The 22,942-nt window shown below is 43.6% G+C and overlaps 1 protein-coding gene across 1 annotated transcript in view; it reads right to left on the bottom strand.

Annotated features, from left to right (window-relative positions):
• Positions 1–22,942, bottom strand: part of Nsf (N-ethylmaleimide sensitive factor, vesicle fusing ATPase) — a 141,686-nt gene that overhangs the window by 79,374 nt on the left and 39,370 nt on the right. Inside the window, exons 5-8 of the mRNA XM_057774437.1 lie at positions 19,803–19,969; positions 15,799–15,906; positions 14,921–14,996; positions 12,234–12,389 (exon numbers count right to left, since the gene is read on the bottom strand). Of these exons, the coding sequence (XP_057630420.1) occupies positions 12,234–12,389; positions 14,921–14,996; positions 15,799–15,906; positions 19,803–19,969 (507 nt within the window). The remainder of the gene's footprint in view (positions 1–12,233; positions 12,390–14,920; positions 14,997–15,798; positions 15,907–19,802; positions 19,970–22,942) is intronic.

Here is a 22,942-nt window from a genome sequence, read left to right as displayed (position 1 = left end):
AGAAGAGCCAACAATAAATCAGATCATTTACATCATTTATGTGCCTGAGTCACGAAGCCCACAGGGCAGCAGACTGGGGGCCAGGTAGCCTAGGCTCTATCTGTGACTTTAGCCTAAATAAGGTATTGGGTCTCCTGGGAGCCTGGTGCTCTCCGGTGTGAAATTAAAGTGAAAAGAAGCACTTCTCAGCCTGGACTTCCGTGGAACACAAAGGGGTATCATCTCTATGCCAATACATTTGCCAATTAAGGAAATGCCAGACTAGAGATCTCTGAGGTCCCCATTCCAACACAGTCTAGATCTGAGTCAACGATACAGCTCCCCGATGCACTGAAACCTGTATGTACAGATACACATCCACTTTTGGTTTCTTCATGGAAAGGGAGAGGAGTATTAAATAATGCAGGAGGGGTGACAACCTACCTGAGGGGGGAAAACACCCACAGTGTGCCAGCAGCAATGGAAAACAGAAAGCAGGGGTTTACCAGCAAGAGGCTAAAACCATTAGTCAAGACAATAGAAACACTGAATCTAAACGGCGTCTTTCACTAAATTTCTATCTGTTCTTCCAAATCAGACTTTTCTTCAAATTCTTTCATAACTTTTCTAGAAACAGAATTATTCCAATACCAATTCAAACCATTTCAATTTTTAAAAACATTTTTTTTCTCTGTTAAAAACATTTTTTAAACAATGATTTTCCTTTTAGAAAATATAGAGAAGAGGCTAGTCTTTGAACTGCAACTATAAACTACAGTCTTTCCCCCAAAGATGGACAGTATCCCTCTAAAGCTTTTCCCAATTATGACGCACACAAATCTTCAACAACTGAGGTCCACAGCCACCTTCTATCACGCATGGTCAGCCTGCTACAGCCAGACAAAGATGAGTAGCTACAGAGAACATGCGATGAACGCAGGCAGTCCTGACTATTTCTTTCTCTGAGCTCGTCACAGTCAAAACTGGTCCCTAAGTAAGAACCACACAGGAAGTGATGAAATGTGGTAGCAGAAAGAGAAGAAGTCACACATCATGTGGGGCGGCAACATACCAATGGCGGGCCTGTCCTGCCACGGCCACGCACAGACAGGCAATAGCTCTTACGTCTAAGATTTCTCTCATGGCAGAGTTCTAGACAGGTTTTTAAAACAAAGCACTTTAAAAAAGTCAAACAAATTATGGGAAATTAGAATAGACAGACATGTAAACAGCACAGAAGTTTAAGGCATAGATGCACAGGCCTCTATTTAGCCATTGAAGTAGAAGCAGAACTCAAACTGACTTTCTTATAAAGCAAAGATGCTGGTGCAGCACTCAAGGTCACAAGTAAATCTGAGTGTTTGATACATTACTTAATCATTTCTTTCAAAGTAAAATTACACAATATTTGTAAAATGATAAGTAGAAGGGATTTACCCCTGTCTGATGTCTCTAAATCCTCTTCCCCACACCCCTTAGCATCACATTCAGCCCATGCTGGTTCTTAACACTTATTTAGTGTGTGTGTGTCTGTGTGTCTGTGCACACGTGGTGGTCAGAAAAAAACTTGCAGGAGTTGGTTCTCTCCTTCCACTAGCTGGGTTGCATGGATCCAACTCAGGTTACCGGGCTGGTGACAAGCCCTTTATGCATCTCACAGGGCCATGTTAGTTCTTTAGAAAACAAAGGAAACCAAGTTCCCTGTAGGCATTTTTAAAGTATGAGCACACTAAGCATATCAAAGGTAGACTGCTCTAATAATAAACTGTTTGCAACTCTGGGAGAGTCTTATCGAATCGAGGCAGTACTCTTCGAATGAGCAGCTAACTCCCAGGCAACACTGCTAACACGGCTAACTCTTTCTTCTACTTCTCTCTCTAGCACCGTACTCTCTTCTGTGTCTACCGAGTCAGTATTTCACATATAAGGAATTCACAAGATTTATGGCGGAGCACTTATCAGTCCTCTCTGATGGCGTGTGACAGAGAATGCACATCAGCTCAGGTTTGAGTTCACAAACAGAAGAGGATCGCCAAGTGTCCCCTTGACTACCTATCAACAAACACTATTCAGAATGGGTAATTACAAAACAGCCTAAGAAGATAATCCCAGGTGTTAGCTTTTCTCAACAGCAAGGAAAGGTTAAGATGAAAAGGAAACATCTCAACACCTGATTAAAGGGATTGGGCTATACATTTTTGCCCTCTGTAGAGCTACGTTTGGCAACGTTGCTATACCAAGTGCTGCCTATGGAGTATAAGTAAGGCACCAGAAAATGCTCACGCTAATGCTACCCTGACAATGAGTCTGCCAAGAAACGCTCCTGTGGGTTAGGATGCAAGGCGCAGAGCATCTAGGGGCTGGAGTCCTGAAGCACTGCCAGGTCCAGGGTCCCACAGTGATAAGCAGTAAAGAAAGACTCTAGCCAACCTTCTGCTGTACAAGGACCCTCTGACTGTGGAGAATCATGGGCCAACTTATCGCTAAAGGGCATGCAGACAGATAATCTTTTTAGCGCTGCTTATCTAAGAAAATAAAATGCTATCCATGTTTTATCATGGGAAGAAAGACCAAGACACACTAGTAGAAGTCACAGAATAGTATCTGCTGTGATCTTATTTTAGGGGAAAGGAAACCCTATACATGAGTAGCTAGAACCAAATGCGCATGTGTGTAAACATTCATGCAAGGGTCTAAAAACATGCGCTGATAGTACAGTGACTACTTCCGACAGAAACTGGGGCGAGGACACTGGAGACTTTATATTTTACTCTGCATATCAGCATGGCTTTATGAGGATATGTTACTTTTATAACCTGTAAAGCAGAAAATGCAAATGTGTACAACATACAGCAACGAGTGCTGTGCCCTTCCCCACCCCTGAGCTGATGCTTTGACCCTTGAACTCTGTTGTTCTAACACCCAAAGATACAAACAGCTATTGTCAAAGAAACCAATAGCAGCTGGGCAATGCCTAAGAAGACTTGCCCCCTTCCTATTTCTGGAATTTAGATTCATCTGGAACCATTCCAAGAAGTCTTTCCTAGAGCACAAACGAATTGAAGAGTATCTACTCAGACTTAGTAAAGACCCAGAACTGCTCTCCCTGCTCTGACTTGTGAAAGACGGGGTTTAGCTCTTCCTATGGATGTGTGCTTTACCCCTTCATCATCCTGGCTCACGGGTGCCCTGTGTATTATGTACTGCTCTGGGATACACAACTGCAGTGTTGTTCCCTGAGAGACTGTAAGCATCTTGAGGGCAGAGCAGGAGTGTAAGCGTTCCACTTAGACCCGATTAATCAAGCTACTGGCATTTATTCACTTCTGGAAAATGCATGGCTACGTAATAAGCAACCATACCACAATGCAGCAATACATAAAGGAGCATATGGGATACACAGGAAGCACACTAAAGCCAGAGCATTCTGGAAAAAGTCAGATCAAAGCTGAGGTCTGAAGGATGAACAGAACTGAGCAAAATGATGGTCAAAACATGCCCCAAGATACAAAGGGAAGAGACAGTAGGCACAGCAAATTAGAGGCACTGAAAATAGCACACTGGCTGGAGCCCAGTGCATGGGGGGAGGGCGCAGGCCCAGATGAGGCAGGAAAGTTTGGCAGCTGCCAGAACACTCAGGGCTTGTAAACTGTGAGAGGAGTTACGGGAGCTGCTAAGGAGTTTGAAGCAGTGGGATGACAGGATCAGACTTGCCTTTTTATAAAAAAAAAAAAAAAAAAATCGCTCCAGTTACGTGTGGAGAATGGATTACAGAAGTAGAGAAGGGCAAGGCTGGTGCTCAAGGAGCAGTTCAGGCAGGGGATAATGGTGTCCTGAGGACGGAGAGAAGTGGGCGACCTGCGACAGCGGGAGACTGCAGCACTGATGGTCTGTCTGTGACTGGCAGGAAGTGGCACCCCATTTCCGGGCAGAGAAGCAGGGTAAAGAGTAGGTCCCAGCTTTGGGCTATCACACCTCTGGGAACAGACAACTGAAAAGTGGAGGTACGCCTGGGGAGGAAGGCTGCAGGCGGATGGGTTTAATTTAGAACTGACTGCACGATGGGGAAACAAGCAGTGGGTTATGTCTGTGAAAACCCTGAGCTCTAGACTGAGACAGAGAAAAACCACATGCTTAGGAGTTATAGCACGAAGGTATTGGTTAACACTATGGAAGTGGACACGAGCCATCTGAGGAAAAATACAAATAAAGCAAAGAGATCTAAGGCAGACTCCTGAGGACACCCCAATACATACACATCTTAAGGGACACAAAAGGGATGGGAAAGGGAAGGCAGAAAGATAAGAAAACCTTGGAAGGAAGCCAAGTAAAGGCCAAGTAAACACACAGTGCCAGTGGGTGTTTCCTAAGTACATGCAGACTGACTGGCAGATGCTCGCCAGATTTAACTGTCAGAATTCTGCCTTTCTCCAGTTCTGCTTCCTGCTCCTTTCAGTGTTGAGAAGATGTGCCGTAGCATCTTCCCACTGCCTGACAAGCAAAACTTTGGGATTTCCTTATTTCCCATATCTTCTCACCCGGCCCAACTGTCATTTCCAAGCCTGTCGTCCGTAATGCCTAATCACCAAGTTCTGTCAGCCTGACTTTCACCATCGTTCTCATCCCTTAGTGCCGTGCTAGCCAAGGTTTGGTTAGCACAACTAGACAACCAGCACCCGCTGTCTCCGGGCCCTCCCGTCCTCCGCCTCCTCCCAGCAGTCCCTCACACAGACAACCACAACGGTCGCCCTAGGGTTCTAACTTTCCTAGCACTGCTCCACTGCTGAAGTCTCTGATGATCCTCATTACAATCATTTGTCAATTATCTCAGCTATCTAATAGCTGCTTACGTATCTATGTCCATGTTTTTCAAACTATCTAAACACCTTTGGTCTACTTGTTTGTTTCTCTTTAAACTTTCAATCTATTATAGTATTTTTATGAAATACAATTTAAGACACCCAGGTAATGCCAAATCGCCATAAGCATTTCTAACTGCTTACTCGCAGCCTCTCAATATCATCTTATCGCAGACTGGCAACAGTGGTTCCTGGTCAAACAATGGCTGCTGGGCTGCACCACCAGTGCAAGGGCAGATGACAGGGTGGCTATTTCCTTCTAAGCCTTTCGGCATGTACAGGATTTTGCGAGCCGGGTGAGGCATCATTTAACTGACGCAGGTGGACAGCAGGAAAGACTCCCAGCGAGGACAGAAGCTGCTAAACATCCTATGATGTGTGATATACAGGGCAGGCTCCTCACAGCAGAGAGTTACCCAGCAAGAAGTACACACAGGGCAAAGGTCAGGAAACCTTGTCTTAGGAATATAATGCAAACAATTACAGGACAGTAAGAATGACGTGACCAGGATAGCCTCGAACTCACAGAGATCTGCCTCCCGAGTGCTGGGATTAAAGGCATGTGCCACCACCACCTGGCTCCTCACTCGACTTCTTGCTCCTCTGTGAAGCCTTTAGTGAATTTCCTTAGTTCCTGGACAACCCACTGTCTCCACTATTTAGTTGGTATCACATGGTGGCTTTGACACCATCTATTAGGTTCTGCTGCTTAACTTTAAGTGGTCATTTGACATTGATTATGTTTTGTGTCTAGGTTGACAGCTTACTTAAGATGTCTCCTCACAGCATAGTAATCACTCCCTGCATTATGCTACACCTAGTGCTAAACACACATTTTAAATTAAGCATTGCAGTGCTCCTGCTGGCTCTTTGTATGTCCAGTTCATGACAATCTGAACATATCAGATTACTAGAAAGAGCAGCGTACAGTGCACAGGGCAGCTAGCTTCTGTACTACATGACTGTCTGGGCCAACAGATTAATGATGCCACTGCCGAAATAGATGGGGCCAAGGTTCCTCCAAACTGGGCTCAAGAAGCCCACAATATGATCTCACGTGGAGGGTTTTCATGAAAGAAGAGGAACATGGGGTCAACGGCATGAACGCTGAGGCCATGCTGGGTTCAAATCTGCCCTTACCGTTTACTGTGGGTCTTGGATGAACAACTTTACTTCTCTGAGCCTCAATTTCTCTCTCCATAAAATGGGAACAATGCAGTACATGCCCCGTAAGGTTGTTGTGAGAATTAAATAAGTTAATATAAAAAATACAAGCAAAGTATTTAGAACGGTGTGTCCCACGTCACAAGCACTAGCTGTCATCAACAATCCAGACGTGCATAAGACAGAAGAGGCGTTGAACTGGGAGTCGCTTCAATATTCAGAGACTTTGAACACTGAGGAAAATTGGGGCACAGCTCTTGAGAAATTCTGTTCTCCCAGGCCGCCCTTCTCCCACTCTTTCCTCACGCTCCTTCAGCTGCCCACCGAAAGGCCTTGACACGAATGCTCACCCGTTTAGAGGGAGGACAAAGGACTTCACATTCATCATTAGGAGGGAATTACTGGGAGGAGAAGTTGGCAGGAAGTTAATACCCAGCAAGAAACCCTGTCTCCTTCAGTAGAGCAGGACAGGTGCTTCTGTCTGCCCTCTGTCATGCTGCCACCAGGAACTGGGAATCCAGACCGGAACCCTATGGTGCTTTGTGAAAGGTGAGGACTGACCAAAGCTCTGCATTGAGGGCTATGCCGAGATAGCCTGTGCTAGCTGTATTTGTTTGCTTATTTTTCTTTTTTTTTCTTTTTTTTTCTTTTTTTTTTTTTGGTTTTTCGAGACAGGGTTTCTCTGTGGCTTTGGAGCCTGTCCTGGAACTAGCTCTGTAGACCAGGCTGGCCTCGAACTCCCAGAGATCCGCCTGCCTCTGCCTCCCGAGTGCTGGGATTAAAGGTGTGCGCCACCATCGCCCGGCTGTTTGCTTATTTTTCAAACTGTACATTAGATATACAAACTCCCAATAAAATACACAAGGGAAATAGGGGAAAAAAACATGGTCTCCGTTTGGTCCTCTCCCTCTTCTCTTAGAGGTGAACATTTTCTTTCTATTCAGTGTGTCCTTTGAGATCTTCGTACTACATTTGTTTGGTTTACATATTTTTATTAACACAAGCATGTCTGTCATCTGGAGCAAACTGGTTCACGTGGGTTCACTTGCAGTTTACAGTGCTGTGCACCACAGCTCATGTGGTATTTTCCTTACTGGTGAACACTCACGTTAACATTTTAGACTTTAACTTCCGTTTTTTGTTTTTTGGGTTTTGTTGTTGTTGTTTGGTTGCTGATTTGTTTGGCTGTTTGCTGCTATTGGGGATTGAACGTAGGACCTGATACATGCCGGCCTCCTACCACTGAGCTACATCCCCAGAGATCAGAGTCCAACTCTGTAATAATCCAGTTATCGGCCTCTACATCACCCGGCCGTAACAGGAATTCTGACCTACTGTGTACTCCGTCAACTGCACTGCTTTGTGAAAGCTTCATTTTCAAAAGCCTGTTTATAGACTTTAAAATGCCAGGTGAATCTAAGTATAGTCTGACTTTGAGATACAGATGCAACTACATTATTCCTATTCAAATATAAATGTAACTTAAAAGTCAAAAATTGGGGGGCCTTAGGTGTTGTGGTCTCTCATTCCAGCACTCAGGGGCTGAGGCAGGCGGGTCAAAAGTGTGAGGCCAGCCAGGGCTACATAGTAATTTCCAGGAAAGCCTGGGCTGTAAAAGAAAGGGAAGGAAGAAGGAAAAGTGGGAAGGAGGGGGTAGAGGAAGCAAGCATGGGAAAATCAACCCAAAGTAGAAAGGATTTCTATGTGCAAAAGGCTACCTTACCCTAGGGGTTTTATTTTGTTTTTTTCAAGCGCATACCCTCTGCCTCTTAAATCCCCTTTAGAGACTCTGAGAGTTACATGACCATAACTATTTTTTTCATTAGAAAGAAAAAAGCAAAACAAAATAAACTTTTCTAAGGCCTCTGAGCTGAAGTGAGAATTAGTAAATCATGGCATTCCTCAGACCAGGCGCGAAGGCAGGAAGAGAAGCTTGCATCTCCCAATGGCGAGCAACTGCTTGCTTTCATTCTGCTAATAAATTACAGGCAGACTTGAACAGATGTCAGGCTGGCATTCGAAACCTAAAATATAGCTGAAAAGCAAGTTATGACTAATACAAGGAAAAAAGACGAATGTCAGAAACCTTCTCCCCCCCCCCCCTTCAGATTTCAGATAAGCTCTTTAGCCTCAGGACTCTCTTTACAGAGCCCTGAGTTCGCAGAGATGTCTTAACCCCCATTTAAATTGCGATCTCTCCTCATGAGTAGGGTGTGAAAATGCATTTTCAGAGTGTCAGTGTTTATGTTAATCTTAGCAAGAACTCCCTTTCTCCCAAATACGGCATGCACAGAGCCCCTTGCCCTCTCTCCCGTTACATTTGCGCTGTTCTTAGCATGTGCACGATGTCCGGGTGTGATCGAAAGGCTCTTATCTTCTCTCTCTCATTGGGAGGAACTGCTCGCTTAGACCAGGGAAGAGTTGCTTTCCTCTTTAATTTTAAAAGAAATCTTAAACATGGAGGTTGGAAACAGGCTTAGCCAGGAAGGGTCAGGGAAAGGGAGACAGAAAGAACCCCCTTGTCAGTTTCAAAGAGTGGGTGAGAAGTCCTTAGGAAGGGGTTTTCACCCCGGCGTGGTGGCCTGGACGCCCAGCGCTACCTGTACCTGAAAGGCAGTCAATCTGCGACTCTGGGTCGCTACAGCCTCCCCCAGCTCTCCAGACACAGCACCTGCCCACGGAAGATGAGAACCTTCTCCCAAGATGCTGTGAGCCACTGAGCCGCCTGGCAGCTGTCATTCCCGTGCTCTTAAAAAGGATTTGTTCTTTGGCACTAACATTTACAGCTTCGAGGCTATTGCCAGGGACGCTGAAAAATGAAGTTTCTTTGTAGAAACTCCCTGTGCAACAAGAAGAAGTGAGGTGACTTGTCACCCTGTTATCCTGAGTGTTCTCCACAAAACTGCACGCAAGGAGCAAGTGCGGTAAGTGTCTGAACAGGACACCCGCGAACGCTCAAGGGCAGCCATTAACCACTGAGCTCACGCACCTTACCTTCCAAGGCTAGCTTCTGCTGCTCGCACTGCAGTGCACACTGATGGTGGCCCTGCTGCCCTGTGGAGCCTGGACTGAAGGGAGCTGCTGACTAAGCATCTGTCATCATGGGGCTGGGAGACAAGCTAACTTTCTGATGTTCAAAGGGTGTCAAATACAGGCTAGTTTTCATCATTTCTAAGAATGACTTACGCCGCTTGGGTTTGAGTTAGCCTAATTGTCACAGACAAGACAAAAAAGGAACAAAAAAAGGAAAAGGAATAAGTAGACTGATTAGACACAATAACAGAGTCTCAGCTGACGCTGGCCATAAGAGAGTTCCTTTCTATTCCCACACAACCCCCATCCCTCAGTCTCTAGAGCTTTATGTGGCTTGTTTTCTCTTTAAGGATTTCCTTAGTTTTAATTCTATAACAAACATTTTAAAAAGCAGGAAGGCAGATGCCCAGTATTTGGAGGTCCCTGAAGACAGAGACATTAGGCTGGAGTCAAGGACGCTGGGCTGTTCTCATGTGCGCTGCTCACTCGCTCTCTGGCTTTACCTCACCTGTGTCTCTGGTGAAAGCCTTCATCATCTCAGATCCCTTCACAATTTTCTGTATATTTCTAATTCCCATTTTCAGTTTTTAAAAGGAAACATGAGATTTTACAACCACATGAAAGACATAAACAACCTAAAGACATGACCATCAGTCTCATAAACACAATGGCCAAAGAAAAGAAAACTACTGACATCTCAATTTTTAAATTAGAAATCTTAATACATATATATGCACATATGCAAAAAATTCAATTGACATTCATATTTCAAAGTAAGTGTAACTCCAGACTTTACAGGAAAAGACAATTTGCTAAGTCCAAAATAAAGTTTTCTGCTTACAAACACCTAATAATCTACATAAATTATTATTTCCTAAATATTTTTCTCATTTTAATTATTTAACTGATCATATACTGCCTATTAAAACCATGAAATATTGAATCCATTTAGTGAACTAGAGTGTGAAAAAAAATCAACCCATTTTATTTCTACCTAGGAGAGTGAGGGAAACAGAATATCCATAAGGAACACGTGCAATTTTATTTATATTTGGTTTGATTGTTTCAGCCTTTTGTGAAAGATCAAGGGCATATATGATTCCTATGTAGCAATTTTCACTTTTTACCAAGCCAAGTGGTAGCTGTGTCACCAAATTCTTCTTGGAGGGCAATGAAATTCTTTATTAAATTCCCCTAACATTTAAAGGAAAAGAAACCCTCAATGAACCGTGTCTGCCTAGAAGATAACTGTTTCTCTGACATCAACCCTGAACAGTAGAACTTCCTTCTTAAAACAGATGCACAGGCTTTTCCTTTAAAATAAAGAAAACAGAAATTTTTTTTGCTTTTTTTTCATTTGTTTGTTGTTTTGTTTTTAAATCAGTTCAAAGCCAAGGCTGCTTTACAGTAGGCTGCTATTTAAACTAAACTGGTAATATGTGCTTCTTGATAAAAGAAAGTCATGGTGGGGTGCTTTCAAAATGATAAAACTTATTATTATTGTTATGTCTTAAAATGGTTTTAGTGGAAAAACAAAGCCATAAACAAGGCTCTGGAGAGTAGCACTAAGATTCAAATCAGCGGTCCTCGGTCAGTAAGCACAAGTGCTCACAAACATCATCTGAAACACATCAGACACAGATCTGATTCAAGGGTAACAACCTGCTCGATTGAACTTCAACTGAGAGGTGGCAGAATCACAAACCAGCTGCCAGGTTTGTTCCTCGATGCACTAACTGCAGCTCAGCTGCAGCGCCCACCTGTGAGCAGGGTACACACAGGACGCCAGCGCCTGAACTGGCTCCTCAGTACTGGGGAGCCATTTACACTAACACACGCAGGGTACAGCTCCCTCCATGAGGAGCTGTTTCCCGACTTGTTGGCTGGACCTCACAAACAGCAAAGACAGGGAATCCTTACCCTCTCCCAGCCCTCAGACACAAAACCAGTAAAAATAGTCCACAAGAACAACATGCATCATTTAGAGCCATCCCATGAACTCCGTTTTTACCTAAAATATATTTAAATAAATTTCTATGTCTTGATCAAAACACTTTAAGGATTTATTAGTCCTCAAAATATACTTTAAGGGACAGTGAATGGCCACATTTCTTCTAACTTTCCGAATTATTGCGTTTCTTTTTTTTTTTAAATGGGTTTGGCCTTTGTATTTTCCAGATAAGAAGTATGTCACAGTCGTTTCAAGATGTATAAAACTCAGGTGATGAGGGTCTCTGTCATTTTGACTTAATCCAACTTTAAACTCGACCTTTACCCGGCGAACAGGTGTGTGCTATGCCTGTAATTTACCAGAGTAAGCAACCAGGCAGAAACGCGGCCGGCCGGCCGGCTGGGCCAGCTAGCACAGCCCAGAGCTCAGGGCCTGGGAGCAGCTCTCGTCCACCGTGATGAATATACTATTATCTCCCGGTAGCAATTTACAGAGAAAGAGTGGGGGAGAGGGGCAGGGCGCTTGGATTCCTCCAGCTCTTTGGATTCTGTTTTCACACTCGCTCTGCAAGAAGCTATTATGAATTCCTTTCTCAGATACTCTGCTGCTCGCATTCCAATCCAGCCAATGATACAGATATGAAAACAGTCCTGACAGTATTTCCACTAGGCAATGCGAATCACTTCACACAGATAAATTAAATAAACCTTCAGGAGAAAAGTGACAAATGAGGACAGTGCGGATTTCTTCACATGCGGCACAGAAACTCCCATGTGTCTCCTGCATTTGTCTCTGGGGAGCAGACTTATCTAATTAAAAACCTTGCCAAGTATCCATTTACTAGACGCGAGGAAGTGCTGATGGGGCCCGTAAGGCACTGCAGCACGAAGTAGCAGCCAGCATCCACCCAGGTCCACAAGGATGGATAGTGACAGTTTGACGGGTAAGCTTGACCCACAGTGAGGCTTCAGAATGAGGCACCATTTCTAAAACTACCCACATAAAACATTGTAAGCTAACCAAGTAAAATGGAGAAACTGTAAGCATTATTTCTATTATTTCCCCCAGGAGAGTAAATATTTTTGAGAGTTTTTCATGAAACTTAAGGTTTTTTTTGGTTTTTTTTTTAAGAAGTTAAAATTAGAAACACTTGTGTGGGTTTGAGAACTCAGCTCAGAACTACTGAGAAGCACGCCTTGTTACCTGTGTGCTTCCTGAGTAACACCAGCCTTGGGTCAGAAACTCACCCATTTGCTCCACGATCTCTGGAGGGAATACCCGAGAAGCAAATGCTCGCCGGAAAATATCAGAAAACTCCTTATCCAGACCGCCGATCCCCATTTTCTCAAAGTTCCAGTCAGGATTGATGATCGACTGGCGATTTTCCTTGGTTTTAGCTTTGCCTGTGTCAAACAAACACAGATTTGTGAAACACACAGGGTTCAGTATAAAAAGGGTAGATGCCCCCCCGGACCTCCTCAGTGAACTGACACACGGCTCTTACATAAAGTGGACGGCCCACGCATGGCGATCTCTCTAGAGAGAAGGGTAAGGCTGACTTACCTATTTTGTCTGCCCTCCAGTCACGGTCAGTAACAAACCTGCAAAACCAACTAAACTCACGCTAGTCTGGTCTGTCTGTGAACCAGTCACGGAATTCCATCTCAGTAACCTTTAATCCAACCAAATGAATTTAGCTGATGAAAGGGAACGGCACACACATCTGATGTAAATTCCACTAGCTCCAGGAAAGCCGCTGAGGGCGAGCGCTCCTCACAGTTGCTGCTAAGTGTACAGAAGACGAATGTATTTACCTAGAACAGTCAAACAGCCTAACAAGTGTGGAACGAGCTTGACGTCTTGTCACATGTAACACAAAAATCTAAAAACATTTTGAAGGCTTTAATGACTGCGAAAGCTACACTTACAAATTCTCTCATAAAGATAAAAATTGTTTCATTTAAATGTGAGAGCGCCACCTAAAGTAGCTCAAGAGAACCACACCTATTCCAGACATAAAGAACAAGGTACCCTAGCACACTGCAAACAAAGGGGGTAGTGTAGATTTTATAAAGTTGAGGGAGAAAATATCACACTAAAAAAATCTGTAGATAATGATTTTCTGGTTTGAGTTTTGCAGATTTAAGATTTCCTTTAGCCTTTAGAAGGGGATCAAAGATATTTTACTTATACTCTACTGCCCTCTTGTGGTCAAACCTACTGCATGCCAAATTACTGCAATTTCATTTTCCAACAAAAATCACATTTCATAAGTTACTTGAAAACACCTACACAGTCCAAAAGTTACAGAATTGCCTTGAGATAAGACATTTTAACAAAAATCATACAAACAGAAAATACAAGTAAATCACATCATAAATATCCAGTAATCGGAAATTACAGTAACGCCTTCATAAAAATGGTATATATGTGGGTATTAAGATCATTTATATTTGAGAGCCTTGAAACACGGTAAGTGAAAAAATCAAATTAAGGGTTACTGATGCGGCTTGGGGAATTAAGGATCTTGTGGCCGGACAACCTGTGCTTGAGCCCCACGACTCACACGGTGGAAGGAAAGAACTAGTTCTTGAAAGCATCCTCTGGCCTAAATACATGTACCATAACACATGTGCTCAAACACATATACCCACACATAACCACATAAGGTAAATTATAAAATAATATAAGAATAAAGTCAAATTTAGAATGCGAGTTGCATTTCAGTGAGTGTTTACCCATAGAGGCATGGTGGCATATGCCTTCAGTCCTGGCATGCCGAGCACTCAGAACAGGAGGTTTACAAGTCCAGTGCATGTCTCGGCCGGCGTGATGGCTCAGCAGTTAAGATCATACACTGCTCTAGCAGGGACCTGAGCTCGGTTCCCAGCACTCATGCTGAACAGCTCATAACCACCTGCGACTCCAGTTCCAGGGAATCTGATGCCATCCTCTGGCCCCTATAGATCACACACACACACACACACACACACACACACACAGCAATAGAGACTGTAAATTACTGATTGAAAAAAAACCAGCAACAACAACCCACATTTAAACGAAGTAACTTTGGACACAACTGTGCAGCCAATGAGAAACTTCACTGTTCTCCTGGGACAGACACAAACATAATTATGTCAACCATAAATTCGAGTTAGCACATCATTATTTAAATGAGTTGCTATTCTCGGAGATTAAACTGCATCATTTTAGCATATCAAAGTAAGGCCAGTAAACAAGAGCCGAATCCACTGGGAGGAGTTTAAGCACACACTCATCTCAGTCACTCAGAACAGGGATGGTCTTTCATGGAACACAGCAATTAGCCGAGGGGCTGGCAGTGCTGAAGGTCACAAAAGCTAACTCTGAGAAGGTGTCAGCAGTGGGAAGACTCTCACAGAACAACTCTATGGAGTGCGGGAAGACCCCAAATGAGACCCTGTAACAGAGAGAGGCCCCAAAAGGGAAAACCTGGTGAAATCCCAGAAAGACAGCGCTGGGGGGGGGTGGGGGGGGCTGGGGGGTCAGCAACGAATCCATGTGAACTTGTCAGCTTTGGTAACTGTATTCTAAGATGCTGATACCAGGAGAAACCGGGGAAAGACTACAGAGATTCTCTGAGCTACTTTTACAAATCTTTGTGAGCCTAAAATTATCTCAGAATTTCAAAACTAAAAGGTTTCATTTTTTAAAATCACTTTTGATATGGCTATGAGAAAAGGAAATTAAATATGCCTGTGTGTTTCACATTCTATTTGGTGGCCCGAGCGCTCCAGGCGAAGGCTTTGGACCTTGCATCAGCATATCTAACAGCAGATGCCCCGACTCTGGGATAAGCCTTCAGGGAGGAGTCCCTCCTCTTTCCCATGAGTCACATGCAATAGCAGAGACATCTCGGTTTCATTTGCAGTTCCCTAAAACTGTGACTTACCAATAAGATTGAGCGATGAATTTTCTGCTTTTTCAAATGCAACTTGACTGTTTCCAACAACCAGCCCTACTTCAATCTGCACAGAAAGATGATAATTAGTGGGCTATAGACATCTCAAAGCAAAGTTAGACACACGGGGGAAAGGACGTCTTTCCGTGCAAAGCAAATCGTTCAGCCAGTCATCTGAGTTACATTTGCTTTCTCAAGGCTACTTTCCACAACTCCTACATGGCAATGTCTGCACCCTTACAGTTATGTTCTCCTTGATTATAATAAATATCTGCATTCAACTAAGATTAGAAGTACAAATGATGGGAGCTAGAGAGATGGCTCAGTGGTTAAGAACACTGGCTGATCTTCCAGAGGTCCAAGTCCAGTTCCCAGCACCCACACGATGGTTCACAACCATCTATAATGGGATCTGATGCCTCTACAGGCATTCAGGTGTACATACAGACAGAGCATTCATATAAATAAATAAATATTTTTTAAAAAGTGCAAATTACAAGTGGATCTGCAGTTACGTATGCTTTACTTTCTATTTCAGTAGCAATGATAGCTATACTCAACAGTGAGGCCTTAGCACAGTGGTTCTCAATCTGGGGGTCGCACACCAGATATTTATATTATGATTCATAACAGCAGCAAAATGACAGTTATGAAGTAGTAACAAAATAATGCTATAGTTGGGGTTACCGCAACATAAGGAACTGTATTCAAGGGGCAGCACTAGGAAGGTTGAGAGCCACTGGGCCAGTAGCTTGGAGGGAAGAACGCACACTATGACAAGCTTGTGCACAGGAGAATGCCCGGATCCCACCAGGCTGCTCAAGTCCCATCAGAAAGAGTGCCTAGAAAAGACTAGGAATAAAGCTTACCTTCTGCCTTTTGCCTGACGCAGGCTCTCCCTTCAGGATGCTAGGGTCCATGGCTTCAATGTCCTTCACTAGTAACCCAAAAAGCTTATCATTGAAGCTAAAGACAAGCTGTGAAGAGAAAAAGTAATGGGAGGAAAATTATCTCATGCCAAGATGGGCTTCTTGCCACAACACCAAGGTTTTCCAAGGACAAAAAAACAGTTTTCTTTTGAATCCCCCTCAGTTTCTGCTGCTCAGTCACAGCACTCACGACCCAAGTGACAGGAAAAGAAAACTCACATGCGTTAGTTTGATAGGAGGTGACACAGTCAGCACTCAAACACTCGAGAAACTACCAGTAAGAAAGCTGAGATCCAGCCAGGCAACGGAGGCACACACCTCAAATCCCAGCACGTGGAAGGGAGAGGCAGGTGGATCTCTGTGAGTTCGAGGTCAGCCTGGTCTGCAGATGAGGTCCAGGACAGCCAGGGCTACACAGAGAAACACTTTCTCAAAACAACACAACAATAACAACAACGACCAAGCCAGCATCGATCTAGAAACAGGTTAAGCACCAGGGCTGAGGCCCAGGAAATGATTGTGCCAAATCAAGTGTGGATCTATAATTCTAAAATTAGCCTTTCCTATAACTAATACAAAACGCTTGCCACACAAGTGTGGACAGCTTTGAAAGCTCACTCACTCATTTACCAAGTACCTGTAGGTACCTGCTAGAGGACAGGCCTCTCCTGCATGCTGAGGTGACTCTGCCATCACAACTACTGCAAGAACAGTGACTTGAGGGGGGGATCAGATCAGGTTTTTTTCTCTGCTTTCCCAAGTATTTTCTTTCATGGTGTATTGACGTCTACATGTGTTTGGGTTTTAAATTATTATAAACATCATATAATTTCTTAGGATGGTATCTTAAGATAAGAAAGCTAAAATCAAAGACTAAAACTCACAATCAGAATACAATTATACCCAAAATATCTAGGAATCCAGAAGAAACACAGCACATCCAAAAACAAAACAAAACAAACAAAAAGCCCACAGCAATGGGCAGTAGTCAACAACCAGACAGCTAGGTAGCATCCAGGGGCCTTCTAGACTACCTACAACTGCAGCAGCTTGAGCGCGGCAGCGGGTTTCTTCCGTTTGTGGGCATTGTTTTCGCCTGTTTCAACTAGAAAGTTCTACAGCAGCAGGAGCTATGTCTACTCCATTCCCTGCTGATCTGCCATGCCAAAAATAGTGACTGGGACATACTGTGTGCTATTAATTATTTATTTCACCTTTCCTATGTCCCTGGCTGTGTATCTATGGGCACAGAATTCATCTTCTCTGAACCTAAAATTTCTCCTTTGGGAGGAAGTCAGACAAGAAAATCTACGGTTCATTCTAATTCTAATGTTTTCTTCTTTGGGGGTTTTTGGTTTGTTTATTTGCATTTTCTTTCTTTCTTTCTTTCTTTCTTTCTTTCCTTTTCTTTTCTTTTCTTCCCTTTTTTCTTTTTTGAGACAGGGTCTCACTATGTAGCTCTGGCTGTTTTGTAACTCTCTGTAGACCAGGCTGGTTTCGAACTCAGAGCTCCTCTTGCTTCTGTCTCCTGAGTGCTGGAATTAAAGGTGTGTGACACTATGCCCAGTAATTATAATGTTTTCATTAAAAATACATTGTATTTTGTTCCTGTGTGTAACACTATGCCCAGTTAATTATAATGTTTTCATTAAAAATACATTGTATTATTCCTGTACATCAGTTTGATACCATAATATATGAATATTTTAAACTGTTATCTAGCCATATTTATCAGGGAAAAAAATGAAATAAAAGTAACACTGCATTCACCCCACTAGCTCTTGCCTTTTGCCCCCCCACCCCCCCAGCTGTCTCCTGAGACAGAGACCTCAAGGCAGTCTAGGTACATCAGTAGCCATGGCGGTACTGACAAGCAGCAATCCCAGGCGTTTTGCTCCCAGGATCCCGCTATTTACTTTTGAGGACTTATGTTTATATGGAATGTGTCTGCCAAGATTTACCATACTAGAGATTAGAAGAAAAAAACTAATGTATCCATTTAAAATAAAATCACTTTCTAAAACAAAAAACTGCAAGGGCAAAAAGTGGTGCTGTCCCACTTTTGCAAATCCCTTTCCTGTCTGGCTTACTGGAGACAGCCGGATGCTTCCGTCTGCTCCGGCAGTCAGGACACTGTCCTAACACACACTGATGGCTGCAGAACTGCACCAAACCCATGCAGCAGAGGAACAGAAAGATGGCAAACAACCACAGTGTGTTACAGAAGTCATTTCGACTTTGTAGGTCCTCTGAAAAGGACTCATCTGCACGGGTCTCCCAGCAACATGTGAGGACCGTTGCTGCGAAGCTGCGGTGTGAGAAAGAGCTGCAGAATAACTGAGACAAACACGAAGGCAGGAGTGGTGCTTCATGCCTGTTAGCTCAGCATCTGTGTGGGTGAAGCTGTTGGGTTGGGTTTAGGGTCAGCTTGGGCTACATAGGAAGAAACCTGTTTTCAAAACACAAAATCACAAATAAGACTAAGAGTAAGGGCAAAAGGGCTACAATTATTTACCTGCATAAACAATGTATGAATTCATGTTCTTTTTATTTTTTTGAGACAGGGTCTTGTGGAACCCTGGCTGGTCTCAAATTTGCTACGTAACTGACAATGACCTTGATCTCCTGATCCTCCTGCCTCTACTGTCCAAGTGCTGGGATTACAGACCTAACCCATCATGCCTGGCTTTCGGTAGTGCTAGGGCTAGTGATAGAACCCAGGGCTTCATGCACGGGAAGCATTCTCCAACCGAGCACACTTATGCTTAATGGAATATTTTTCTAGATTAATCATCTGCTGTTAACTGAAGCATAAAAAAGCAACACTGGTGTTCTCAATGAGGGACTAAGCTGCGCGGTCTCTATGATGAATTTGTTAATATACGTACAAAGCTTTCTTAAAAATCTTGGGGAGTCCAGCCTCCACCAGAAGTTCTGATCTACTATGTGTGTGCAGGTCCATGTGTGTGCAGGCGTGCATGCACGTATGTGTGGAGGCCAGAGATCAACTCCAAGCATGGCTCTCCATCTTGCTTTTTCCACCTTATTTTCGAGCTGGGGTCTCTCACTGAACCTGGAGCTCACTGATCTGACTAGGCAGCTGGCGGGGGCCTCCAGGGATGCTCTGTCTCTGCCTCTCTGGGGGTGGGGTTAGGAACAAGTATGGTCATCCCACCACTCCCAACTTCTTGCCTGGATGCTAAGGGTCAAACTCAGGCCTTCAGCCTTGCTTAGCAGGCCCTGTACTGACTGAGCGATCTCCCCAGCCCCTGCTCTTCTACAGAAACATGCTGGTGACACAGGAAGATACCCAGAAACAAATCTCAGGTTCCACAGCAAGAAGAGAAAAATGTCTCTACTGTGTTCCCAAATTTTCAGGAAGAAAAACTATTGTGCCTATATATGACATCTTAACACAATCTAAAATCTTGAAGTTTTTTCAATTTACGTGTATATGCATGTGTGCCATACACAGGTACCCTTGGACACCAGAAGACAGCAGGGGATCTGGATTGTCTGAAATGGGTGCTGGGAACTAAACTTGGATTCCTGTAGAAGAGCAGCCAGTGCTCTGAACTGCTGGGCCATTTCTCTGGCTCCCTAAAGCTGAGTGAAGGTTTCTCTCTCTTTCTGTTTTTGTTTTGGTTTTTCAAGACAGGGTTTCTTATGTAACAGTCCTAGCTGTCCTAGAACTCACTCTGTAGACCAGGCTGGCCTAGAACCTACTGAGATCCACCTGCTTCTGCCTCCCAAGTGCTGGGGTTGAAAGCGTGTGCCACCACCACCTGGCATGAAGTCTTTCCTATAAACAGACTCCTATTGGTTCAGTAAACTCACTCCTCAATTTGCATGGGACTTTTCCTATGAAAACTAAGCTCCTCTTAGTTCTTCCAAAGCACAATTCTGGCCATCGGCGAGCGTTCAGATGCCTGTAAAGTGTCTACCTGCTGTCCCACTGAGAAAGCCTGGTTGTTGAACTGCTGGATGAATTCTGCGGCCATCTTGTCAGTGTCATAGGGGTTGGAGTCGATGTTCTTCTTCTGCAGAAAGTCAATCTCGATGGTCATCGTGCCAATGCACTGCTTGGCTTTGTCAAATGAGTACAAGGCGACTAGGGGAAAAAGGAGCATTCTTTAAGAACCACGGGAACACCAGAAACTTGGGTTTCTAGTTACAAAGAGTTCAGCATGAGGGAATAGAGAGGTACTTGACCAAAAGGGAGCTTTACGTCGGCTTCACTGGAGGAACACGCTTGCACAGACCTAAAAATCAATAGTCAGAGATTGCCTTACTCACCTGAGCTAAGAAGAAAATATTAAACGATACTCTCCCTCACCTTTGACCCCTCATCCCTCCATGACAAAGAAAAAAAAATCACATCTCTCTTCACAGTTCCTGCACCCCCCTCCTCCTCATTTAACAGAGGACAAAGAGACAAGATGGGTGGCCCCCGTGGAGTTGGCGCAGCATGTGGTTACCAAAGATGATTTTTGTTTGATCTAAGAACATGCTACCATGAGAGAGGTGGGAAGATTCCTTGCCCTAAGAAAGTAAGAGGCAGCAGGAGAAAAAAATGGGGGTGGGAGTTAAGAAACGATGCTTCCCAGGGGTTATTTCCTGTGAGGTAAGGGGTAAGTTACACTCCTTTGTAACACTGCAAGTGTGTTTACGGAACACCCACCGGATCCAGGAGCTGTAGCCATACGCCTACAATCCACAAGACAAGCACAGAGAAAGCTCCAGGAGCTGTAGCCATATGCCTACAATCCACAAGACAAGCACACAGAAAACTCTGAGTAAGAAAAGTCCTGCTTATGCCTCGGGAGTTTTAAGATGGCTTTTAGGCTATAATGTCATGAACTTAAATATTAAAGCACTACATATAATTTTATATTATATAGTAACTATTCAGCCCCAAATGCTTAGCTGTAGAACACAAAATTTATATATCATATTGTACATGTAAGTAGAACCGGGACTTAAAATTATGTATCTCAATGATACATAATTGTAAAGAAGCATTTTCAGAGAAAAAAAAAAAGGCTGATTTTTAAATCAGCTTGTGCATATCTATATGTGCCAGTTTCTAAGCAAACTTTTAAAGCAAAAGTTCTTACACTATAGCATCTGATATTGGTTGCTACCCAGGAAAGACCAGAGAAACTTTTGCATTTAACTTTCCCCAACAGGTCAACTTGTTCATGCCCAGTAAGAGCCCAGCCCTGCTCTTCAGTGAGGCTAAGGCATGTGTACTTCTTTCTCGTGTTCCCTGAAAGTCCCCAAGAACACATAGGAATTGCATTCAATCAGTTGCCTCTGAGTTGACTTGGCTCCACCCCTCTACAATATACCTGCCCATGCCTTGCCTAATGCCCTGAGTCTGCAGGTCTCTAGGCCCTGGAGCTGTGTACATGTGTAGCATGGGTTAGCCATGCTCACTCTTTAATCTGTTTGTGGGAGTTATGCTTGATAGAATAACTACACAATATAATTAAACAGAATATAAAATTTTGACATTCTACTGTGAGAGCCAAAGTTACATTTTAAGTTTTAATGACCATGTCATAGAGATCCCTGAAACAAAAATGCCTCTGCTCTGCAAGCCCCTTGCTCAAGAAGAGAGAGTTCCTGAAATGCTATAGGCTATTTTTTATGGGAAACAACAAGCCACATGTTTTCACTCCCCTAAACAAGTTTGTTTGACCCATCTGCACAGGATGTGCTTGGTCACATGTGGACAGGAGTTACGTAAGCAGGTATAATGTCAGGGTATTTGCTTGTCCATGATTAGACCTGATGGGAAGTGCAATGAATTGTATGTTTTCCTTCCAAAGTCCCTGCCATACTTGGTTCTGGGCCATTTCCCAGGAACTTCGGTATGGACCTAGTCAAAGCCCATCTACCTGGACAATATTTAGTTAAAGATTGCTTCAAATTAGGCTATAAACTGTGTCTTATTCTTGACTGGTGGGATTAACATTTTCTGGAGGCCCCAGTGAGATTCTGATCATCCACTCAAATTCTAAAGCTGGATCTTCACTCTATACTCCAGGGTTGAGAGGCTGCTTCAGGAGGGAAAGTCCAATGCTCCAAGGTTGCCTTCAATTAGTGGACTATTGGAGTCCACTTCCATGCTGAGAAGCAAAGCAAGCATCGATAGAAGCCTCCTGGTGAGTCATATGATGAGTTACGGCTGGAAAGTTTTGTTTCCCAACGAAAGTTTCGTTTGTCTTGTTGAAAAGCATTGTCTGTCTATTTCTCAAGAAAGTTGTATATGCTTGTTTGGTTGGAAAGCTTTTTTGTTTTTTTTTTTAAGATTTATTTATTATGTATACAGTGTTCTGTCTGCATGTACGCCTGTAGGCCAGAAGAGGGCACCAGATCTCATTACAGATGGTTGTGAGCCACCATGTGGTTGCTGGGAATTGAACTCAGGACCTCTGGAAGAACAGTCAGTGCTCTTAGCCTCTGAGCCATCTCTCCAGCCCTGAAACTAGCTCTTGTAGACCAGGCTGGCCTCGAACTCACAGAGATCCACCTGTCTCTGCCTCCCGAGTGCTGGGATTAAAGGCGTGTGCCACCACCGCCCGGCAGTTGTAAAGTTTTGTCTCTGCGTTTTCTGATGTATCCGTAAGTTTCATTGCATTGGTTGTCCTGTTGGAAAGTTCTGTCTGTTTTTCATGAGAGCTGTCTCCCTGTTTTGTTAAAAAGTTTTGTCTGTGTTTTCTGGTGTGTCCGTAGGTTTTCTGTTGCAAGCAGACTACAAGACAGGTGACATGTATGCTGATCTGCATGGTAACAGCTCTGAGACTAGATGAGACATGATAAATTTTCATGGTCTCAAGAGTCCTCCTAACAGTTTGGTTATGCAGTCCAAACAGACTTACAAAGTTGACAAATGTATTTTACTTGCTCAAACATAAAACAAATCATCTTTAGTTGACTTGTGCACACCATACACTCCATACTTCTGTTAATACAAATATGTATGTTACCTTTAAAAGTTTGTGTGTTTTCAGAACAAAAGGACTGGACAGGAATAAAGATAAGGAAAGTAGCCCAGGTAATTCAGCCTCAGAATGCC

Source organism: Chionomys nivalis, chromosome 7 (genome assembly GCF_950005125.1).
Source record: "Chionomys nivalis chromosome 7, mChiNiv1.1, whole genome shotgun sequence".
Lineage (NCBI taxonomy): Eukaryota > Metazoa > Chordata > Mammalia > Rodentia > Cricetidae > Chionomys > Chionomys nivalis.
The sequence above is the reverse complement of the archived record's forward strand: the minus strand, read 5'-3'. Positions and strand labels throughout refer to the sequence as shown.